A 10,210-nucleotide genomic window follows, 5' to 3' on the forward strand; every position below is an offset into this window, starting at 1 on the left:
AATATAATCGTAGGAACGTCCGATTAGACGTGTCGTTGTAAATCAATTCGAATAAAAGAGGGAGAGAGAGAGAGAGAGAGAGAGAGAGAAAGAGAGGAAATACGATGTAAGGACGCTCGCAAATCGATCTTTGCAATTTATACGTCCCCATTGTACAAATACTCGTGAAAAAGAAAGAGAAAGAGAGAAAGAGAGAGAGAGAGAGAGAGAGAGAAAGAGAGAGAAAAGTGAAGGATAACGTGAGCTGGATGTTTACATTCGACCGTAAATTATCATGCGAGTAGCGCGTCCACGCGCAGGGATATCGACGATAAATTATTAATTTAACATCCTTAACGTAGAGAGAAGTTTGAAAGAAAAAAGAGAAAAGTAGAGAAGTCAGATATATATATACATACATACATATATGTATATATATATATATATATATATATATATATATATATATATGAAAAAAAAGGACGAAAGAATGAAAGAAAGTAACGATACGTCCGTTGAAAATGAGTCCTTTCTTCTGCAATTTGCAATAATTAACATGATAGTTGACGATTTCTACGAGAATGAAGACATATGATAAATTCACAAGCTTAATATTCATGAAATTAGTTATGAAAATGGAGTTGTTACTCGTTTAAGTTCGTCCACTCTTAAAAACGTTTCCGACTCTCTTGGCAAACGAAACGAACTAAGTACGCGAAGTGCTGTGTATTACCACGTAAAGTGGGTCAAATTGACATTGTGATTTCGCAAAGGATTATTAGTCGCCGTGCGCTGTCACAGTTGCGCGTATTTAATGGTCTCCATCACGAATCACGTTGATTTTATGAGACCAGTAATCGTTTCTTTTCGTTTTTTCTTCGTTCTTTGTCGTGAAAAGTACAGAATTTAAAACCGAAACGTGTTCTCACATTTAGAACCTCGTTGAGATAGATACACGTAATGCGTACATGTGTATACTTAGTAACGTTAAATACATATGTACATATATATATATGTATATATGTATATATATTTCTCGACTTCCTTCGAGAATCAAACGTGATTCAATCTGTTTCTTGATTATATGCTTAGATCCAGTATCTAAATAATATCGTATCTTTTCTATATTATATAAATTATCCCCTCTATGACAAGATGTCTCCAATCTTGTTTTATATAAATAACTTATTTACTTACTACACGTTTATGTTGTACAAGTTTTAAGATTAAGAAAAAAAAAAAAAAAAAAAAAAAGAAAAATATATATATACTTCACGCGTAATTCATAGAAATTTGTTAAAAGTACTCTAATCGTGTATATTCTTTATCTGTTTTATTTATCGTTATATTCATCTTGGCGATCGAAATAGATTTCAACGATGGATATCGAATGAATGAACGAACGAACGTTCGGATCATCTATTATTAATTAATATTCGTAGGAATGACGATTCGACGTGTCTGTTGCAGGCTGGTTTTCGGTCGTGTCAAACAGCAGCGGTACTGGAAACGCGCGTGTCTACAGAAGAGTCGGCGCTTTGGTCCGAGCCGGTGTGCCGGCTTTTCTACTCGCAAAGCCGCTCAGAGCTTACACGCTCACGCACTCGAAGATGGGTAAGTCAGCGTGATTTAACAGGCGACACTCGCAAATTAATCCTCCTACGGATAGAGCGATTACCCTGTAGGTACTTACTCTCTCGGCGCTTACCAATGCCAGAGGAAAAGAGAAATATCATTTTCTCTCTCTCTCTCTCTCTCTCTCTCTTTTTCTTTCTTTTTCTATCTATCAAAGAATAAAATTCGCTTACCGATAATACTCTCATCTATTATATAGTTACTGATAGAACTATTACATTGAACTATCGAAACGTTGAAAGTACATTTAAACATGCCAGTTATACAGGATGACTCGTGTGTAATATGATTATTTGAAAAGAGTCTTTTATTTTAATTTATCAACCAACCAAGTCCATATTAATAATTTATTAAATGAAAAAAAAAAAAATAAAAAAAAAGAAACTTTATCTCTTCGATTGCCTATATAAATTTTTAAAATATATCTCGTCGTTTATTATATTGAACAATTAATTAAACGAAGAACTCGCTAGTAAAGTTAATTTGAATATCAAATTATGTGAGACCATATTGAACTTGTTAAACCTGACAACGAAGAACGTAATCGAGAAAAGGGAAGTTCTATCTGTTAGATTTAAATGTCGATTTCGTAGACAGCTCGCGTAAAAGGTGTGTCAATGTGTTCGAGGAAAGTAGAAAGATCTAAAAGAGGTAAAAAGAAAGAGAAAAAGAAACAGAGAGAGAGAGAGAGAGAGAGGCACGCGTCTGGATCAGAGACGTACGTCGTAAGCATGTCGTCGTCGATAGGATAAGACAGGACAGGACTTGGGATAGAACAAGACAGGACAGTCAAGGTGTACTCACTTTCTCGTCTACGCGTCCGCGTAGACGCGACAATGCGGCTAGCTGCACGCACGTCGTCCCAAAGGAGCCTATTATTTTCTTGGGTGCAGCGACTGGCCGTGACATGAATGTCAATGTGTCTGTAATGCGACTTACCTCGTTCATTCCCTTCTATTCTCTTCCCTTCCTAGCCCTTCTTCTTTTTCTTCTTCCTTTTCTTCCTCTTCCTCCTCCTCCTCCTCCTCCTCCTCCTCTTCTTCTTCTTTTTCTATCTTACCTTTCCATATAGTCAGTTTGCTTTTAAATGTAGGCGAGCCGGCACCATCAGCATGTACCTCTATTACGTTACGCCGGTGTGTTGTGTTGGCGGCGAGTACGGTGAAAGCCGTTCTTTCTCAGTCCTTATTTCTTACGATACGCACGACTCGTGTTACATGCCATTAACTATTAGAACATTTTATGGATTATTGGAAAATCCAAGGGTTTCGTGCCTCTTCTCTGTGGTTAAAGATTTTCTAAGTGTATGCGATACTCTTCTTTTACAGTCAGTTTTCCTTGGTACGTAATGTTGTAACATTTTTTTTTTATTGATAAAATTATTAACGTATAATTAATTTCATCGTTTATAGAAATATTTTATAAAGTAAATTATTATACGTTTTACGGCATATATGGATTTACGTATATACATGTACGTAATATAATTTTAATTATTTTCATAAAATGTTAAAAGGTGGATAAAAGAGTAAAAAAGAAAAAAAAGAAAAAAGAGAAACCAAGAGAATATTCTAATATTTATAATTAATTTTAGCTAGAATATATGTATATGTAATTCACGTCGCGTGCGCCTTAAGTTATTTTCTTGGATGTTGCGTAGTTGGGCGTGGAGCATATTCTTGTGGCTGCTGTTCATGTACATACTATAGTTCAGCGACTCTCGCTCGGTGTCGTCTCGATGTCCGTTATCACGTCGCTTACGTGCGCGTTTATTGCCGTTAATTGCTCTCTGTTCTTCTTCCGTCTCTTTGCTTTTCTCTTTCTCTCTCTCTCTTTCTTGCACACTCACGAGTAAAATAGTATGTACAAGCAAAAATTAGGAACGGTCGATCTATTCCAAGCGTCCTTAATTATCAAAGAACTTCGTTGTACTAATCTCAGACTTATTTATTGTCTCTAGTTTTACGTTTTGTTTATGTTTTCTTTACGTATATCGAGGAATTTAAAGTTTCTTGTTCGATGATATCATCAGTATATATATTGTTATGGCTTAGTTGGTGAATGTTGATAAATAATTTTCTTTTTCACCGTTTTTTTCTGAGTACTTTATTATCAACGTGTAAAGTATCATCGTCCGAAGTAAATATCAAAGTTAATCGAAGACCGAATTACAACGTACTATACGTATATGAATTTTTCTTTTCATGGTGCATTTGCCTTATCGGAAAACGATGTGAATTGTTATTTTGCCCGCAGAAAATGGGAATTTGCGAGCACATTATACGAAGACCACCGTACGAGCTGGCGAAGTGCTCCGATTAACCGCCGTTTTTCAAGACACTAGACGAGCTCCGGTCTCCAACAGCGGCATATCCGGCGTAATAACTGGCATTCCGGATGGAAAGAGCTCAAGATCGTCGGAGAGAGATCAGTACGCTCAGTGTCTAGATTCTCATGGGCACGAGCTATTTGCTCCGCTTTCGGCGAGAGGCGAGTTTTATGCCACTTGTCAAAGTGGAACCCTTGATACTGGAAGCGACGCGGTCCTTTACAGAGTTCATCAGCTCGCTAGGAGAGACCTACCACTTAGAGTAAACTTTTTTCGTAGATTTCCTATGCTAATAAGACAGAAATATATTTCAAATTAATGTAATACAAGTTCATAGACATTAAGATTTGTTCGACGTAATTCGTGTAATGAAGAAAGAAAAAAATATTAACAAAATTGTTAAATGTCGTGATTGAACAAGGGATCCTTTTTTCTATTAAATTTCAAATTTTAATTGATAAAAGTATGTACAATTGATACAATGTTAATATCATTTTGTTCTGTTTCATAGGTACGTCTAGTCGCAGGGCCTTTACCAATACCATTACCACGAGATTATAGTGGATTGATGCAATTGGAAGGTGCGACAAGAGGACCAATAGTATTAGGCTGTGCAGTACCACTGATGCCTGAAAGACCTTTGCCAAATTCTACGGTACCGGAATTATTAGAACTCGTAGCTACCGGTCCAACTGCGCCAAGAGTGAAAAGAGCACGATTAGGATGTCCTTCCGAAGCAAGGCTATTGGCGTCTCCGAAAATGCAACGATTATTATCGGCATGCAGGTAATTTTTAAGACATATATAAATATTATTATATTTTATTTGACGTTTTACATAAGGACGTGATCATCATCATGCAATAATTCTAATGAAAATATTTCCGAGAAATCGCACATTTTTTATCCTGATTACAGAAGAGCATTGGATCAGAGAGCAACGGAGCCTCGAGTGGCACCACCAAAACCTTGCATCAATGGTGGCCAATTGAAGGAACTTCACTTGAAGGAAATTAAATCTAAACCTGAACCTAAACCGATACTTCAGAGTCTTAAAGAAAGTTTAGAACATATAAAGAGAAGCACGATACGAGATCGTAGCAACGGGAGAAACCTTAGTACCGGTAACAATCACAGCTTTCTCGACAAAATCTCGAGGATAGCCCAAGGTGGTAGAAGCCGGAATCCAGCGAAAAAGTCAGCGTCCTTCACCTTTGCCGTTAGACCGGAAATTGGTATGAGATCACCGGAGAGATACGCGAGTCTCGAGTCGGAAACAAATCTCATGCATGCATCACCGTCTTCGAGGCATCAGGTTCAAAGATCGATCTCAACGAGTGTGCTAGAGATTCAATCCCAGGCTGAGGCCGATCCTCCTTATTCCAAGGTCAGAGATAGTCTAACACCATTGCCACCAACACCACCACCAAGAACGGAAGATATCTACGCTGAGATTTGTGAACCACCGAACAGAAAAATACTTCGTGATTCTCCGGAAGAGAAACCACCGCCTCCTCCACCAAGTAAAAATCAGCAATGTAGTGGTGGTGGTAGTGGTACCAGGGAGAAAGACAGAGGTTACGTCAAGTTGGCTTTAACACGATCGGAAGTATCTGATGTTTCAACAAGTACGAATACCGTAGACGAAGAGGGAATTTATAACACTGTTTGTTGAGAATACTCACGTTACAACATTTCCTTCTTCTTTTTCTTCTTCTTCTCATTCAAAGAAGAATGTGCAGAAGAGCAAGCTCGTCGAAGATTAACCATAACGTTGAAAAAAGAAGAAAACTTAGAAGGATGAAATAGAGAGAGAGAGAGAGAGAGAGAGAGAGAAAGAGGAAAAAACAAAAAAAAATGAAAAAAGAAAGAAAGAATTAATTGTGAGATTGAATCTTCAATGAGAAGGCTGTTCGAACGTGGACATCCTCGACGAGAGGACCGAACAGGAAAGATTTGCAAGGCCATTGACCGAAGAAAATCATCCAGTAATTACAGACTCGCGGACGAGCAACGGATATAGCGGTTTTCTCCGAAGATGGCTTTCGCAATCTGGCTTCCGGTATTACGGCGATACTGTCGTCGAAACTACCTCAGACTCGAGTTCAATGAAAATAACATAGTTGCGTGTGTTTATGGGAATTCCTTGTCCTATACGAAATGTAATCTAATGAATTCTTGGGAAACAGTTGAAAGAAAAAAAATATAAGGAAAAAAACGAAAGTAATTGATACGATCTTCGAAATACCTGTTTGCATTAATTTTTTCTTTTTTATTTATCTTTATTTTCGATTAATTAAAGACGATCTTTTTTAAAAGGACGAACGTTCATCGAAGTTCGTTGGGGAGAGAGATCTTCAGCACAAAAAAAAAAAAGAAAAAGTATTAAATGAAAATAGGAAAGAAAGAAATCGAATCGAAGAAGATCGAGCAAGGGTGACAATTAATCTATTAACTCGTCATGCTCGATGAATGTTCGCTTCCTCTCTTCTTCTGGTTCGTGCTGCTCGATTGAAAGTACTTACGAAGCGAAGTATCGCGTGACGACTCGCGATTGGCTTGCTCCTTCAAACGTATACCTTTACGAAGGAAGGCCCATCTTGGTTGTTCGGTCTTCATCTAGAATCACAATTTGAAGCGCTTCGAGGAAACTGCCAACCCTCGTATGATGAAGCGTTAGAACGGAGATTGTGGAAAAAAGTGAGAAATGAAAAAATATACCGGGTGAATAAGAAGACGAAGAAGAAGATGAAAAAGAAGAAGAAGAAGAGAAGAGAACAGAGAAAAGAAAGAGAGAAAGAGAAAGAGAAAGAGGAACGGAGGTCGAAGGAAAGGTGGGGAGAGGAAAAAGCCCGGCGGGAAGATACAAGAAAGAGAGAGAGTGAGAGAGAAAGAGAGAGAGAGAGAGAGAGAGAATGCATGCATCGAAAAGCTCAGAAGAAATGTGTAATCTTCTCTAATTCGATGTTCCTCTCTCCTACGTACGCGCATACACGAATGCTGTAATATTACTGTAATATTTGTATGTTTTGTGTATATTCCGTGCATAGAGGATATATCGAAGAAAAAAATAATAACGATTTTTATCACAATCATCTATCCGATCCTTCTTTCCTTCCTTTCTTTTTTTCTTTTTTTCTTTTTTTTTTCTAATCACATTCCACTTTCTCTTTTTACTATGTTCCAACTGATCTTAATGATGTACAATACAATGACTTAAGAAACCCTTAATTAGATTGCATCGCGACAATAAGATGAGATCGTTTCTCATGATGGGAATAACTCGCGACAGATGTTGTAAGTATCATAGTTCTTTTGAAATATAATTAGAGTATGTACAAAAGAATGATAGAGAAATAGAAATAGATAGATAGATAGATAGATAGATAGATAGATAGATAGATAGATAGATAGATAGATAGATAGATAGATAGATACAGAGTGAGAGAGAGAGAGAGAGAGAGAGAGAGAAGAAAATGTAAATATCAAGGCAAAAGTCTTAAAATGATACACAAAATCGGCAAAGGATCGATCTACGTTGTATCGATCTGAGACAACGACGCTATCGAGGCACGATAATCTTGGTCCACGGGTGCATATTTCAAGATCGGCATGCGTGAACGATTTCATGGCCGTCGGGTTGCCTTGCGGTCGTGTAACTCACGTTTATAACGTTAATGCGACGGGCGCAGAGTGTAGACTATCGTATTTCGCAGCCCTGGTCCACCGATCGACGAGGCATGTTTTAATATGCAAATTAAAATGCAAATATCCCAGTGCCCTCCCTTCTCTCTCACTCTCTCTCTCTCTCTCTCTCTCTCTTCCTTTCTCTCTTTTTCTCTCGTTTTCTCTTATTTTATCTTCGTTCTTTGTCTTATTTCTATTTCTCTCTCTCTCTCTCTCTCTCTCTCTCTCTCTCAATTCCTCGTTGATTTCTTCTTTGAAAAAGAATCTCTTTTCTTCGCGATTACGAAATTCAGGTCTCTCCGTTTTGTTGTTTCCCTTTGATTTAAAAATGTTTATAATCTGTTTAATCTTGATTCAAAATATGAATCTTTATGAAATTATATATATATATATATATATATATATATATATTTATTTGTTTCCGAAATTGTTCATAAAAACTTCGAATTTTTCATATTTTTTTTTCTTTTTTCTTCTGAAGATTTAATCTCGCTCGTTTTTTATAAGAGAGAAAAACATTTATGAAAGGGAAGGTTTTTACGACGGACAAATTCAAAACGTTTAAATTATGACTTGCAAAAATGAAGTATTGAAGTGAAGCGTTCACGTTTTATTCATGAATATCTCGAAGAAATAGATCGTTGAATGTTCACGAGCCTATCGTTTGATATCTAGCGGTTACATATTGTTGCTTTCTCCTGTATCTGTCTGGCTCCATGTACACTCTCCGAGTATATATATATATATATATATATATATATAATATATATATAATATATATATATATTTATTTATATATATAATATATAAATCAGGACATTTATCACGGGAATATTTATTAATTATACTCCTATAACGATGTTATGTTATATTAAAGAAGCAACATAGTACACTTTCCTACGTATTTAGAAAAGGACAATGGGAACAGGTAATAGACGTTAGACGTGTTGTAGAAGTAGAACGAATAAAATTAAGACGATACGTTTGATCAATCGTGAGAAAGGTATATAACGCGTTCTACTTGGGAGAAAAATAAATGTAAAATTAATATTAACCTTTGAATGAAAGGTCTTTCTATATATGGTCGATACAAAAGATGCAATCTAGTGCTTTTCTAAGTGATTCAATATAGATGTCGTCTTTCAATGCGAACAGGAGACTACTAACGCGTATCGAATTCTAAAGAATTTTCATTCTGGAAAAACGATGAAAGAAATGGAGTATTTGCGGCACCAAGTTTAAAGGGACCAAACAGGCTCGTATATTCTCGTGTATCGAGTACAGGGTAACCGAACACCCCCGCATCCTGATGTCTTCTCGTATCCTTTTCTACGAGACAAGATCGTAGCCGTCGTAGTTGTAGTTGTCGTTGTAGTTGTCGTCGTCGTTCTTCTTCTTATTCCCTACAACTCGGATAACATCTTCTTCCCTGACAAGCTTTTTGTCCTGATCTACGAGACGGTTGACTGGTATGGTACCGGTGGTACTGCTAGTAATGTCGGAGGTACTCGAGCGTTGCACACGACGAACGACGACCGAGTGTCAAGTACACAAGTTGTCTTTCATTTAGAGTCCCTTATTTTTCGTATTTCCTTGAAGCATCTGAGTAAAGAGGGAAGCTGACAAGTGTAAATCCGGTGATGGAATACGTGAAGTGAAACTAACGAATCTCTTGGAAAATTAAAAGAGAATGGAGCACTTGTTTACGAATAATTACAATAATTATTAAAATAAAATACATTTAATTTAACATAATTATATTAAAAAATTTCGAATATCTAATTTATTATAAGAAACGAATTATTAAAAGATACATATATTCCAGATTAAAATCAAAGATTTTGACGAATGATATAATGTAAGATTCTTTACTTTCGCATTTTTTATTTCTCTCTACTATCATAGAACAGAGATAACGAAGTAGAAACGCATCCGTGTCAGATATCCTTTGGTTCGAGCATCTTAACGAGCGAACTTTCCGCTTCGTACGCTTATGCTTGAGCGGATAGACGATGAAAAGAACGGCAAAGACAGCCCAAGGAAAGCAGGAAAAGTGTTAGTCGAATAAAACCGTCGGCTTCACTTTTATAAAGAGACCTTGTTTATTCAAATTACCCGAGACGTACGTTAATCGCCATGCTTCATAAAGAGCGTATACGGGTAAAAGCAAAATGTTGATTTACCCTTTCGCTCTCCTCTATCCCATTTGCCTTCCTGTTGGTTAGTTAGGCCAACATAGTTAACAGTGTGGTTCGTTTTTCCAAGAATAAGAGCACCTATTAACGGACACGAATCTTAATTGGTACTTATTAATAATTTATTAAATGGTCGTTTACTTTATCTCTTTATCTCTCTCTCTTTCTCTCTCTCTCTCTCTCTCTCTTTATCTTTCTCTATTTCTCTTCGTCTCGCTCTTTGAAGTTTCCAAAGCAATCTTTATAATATTATAACGCAACTTCTTCGCTGTCAAGAAACACTGTATGTAAGGAATCTCGTGTCCTTCGTTCGGCGAGTTCGATCGGAAAATCGTTACAAAGTGAAGCGATACCGAAAAAGGAAATGGTGACACCTACGCTGACGC

General features: G+C 36.9%; 1 protein-coding gene across 3 annotated transcripts in view; it reads left to right on the plus strand.

Moving 5' to 3' along the window:
* LOC118439697 (uncharacterized) overlaps nucleotides 1–7,039 on the plus strand; it is a 32,060-nt gene extending 25,021 nt beyond the window's left edge. The window contains exons 3-6 of one of the 3 annotated variants that reach the window (XM_035861653.2): nucleotides 1,450–1,593; nucleotides 3,871–4,205; nucleotides 4,455–4,729; nucleotides 4,861–7,037. In XM_035861653.2, coding sequence (XP_035717546.1) covers nucleotides 1,450–1,593; nucleotides 3,871–4,205; nucleotides 4,455–4,729; nucleotides 4,861–5,617 — 1,511 coding nt within the window. In that variant the 3' untranslated portion in view covers nucleotides 5,618–7,037. Of the gene's footprint in view, nucleotides 1–1,449; nucleotides 1,594–2,143; nucleotides 2,956–3,870; nucleotides 4,206–4,454; nucleotides 4,730–4,860 lie in introns of those variants that run through there. The other 2 variants (XM_085664921.1, XM_085664920.1) reach the window with 2 other exon arrangements.
* The last annotated feature ends 3,171 nt before the right edge of the window (nucleotides 7,040–10,210 follow it).

This window comes from Vespa mandarinia, chromosome 2 (assembly GCF_050613455.1).
Source record: "Vespa mandarinia isolate Hongniang chromosome 2, ASM5061345v1, whole genome shotgun sequence".
Classification (NCBI taxonomy): domain Eukaryota; kingdom Metazoa; phylum Arthropoda; class Insecta; order Hymenoptera; family Vespidae; genus Vespa; species Vespa mandarinia.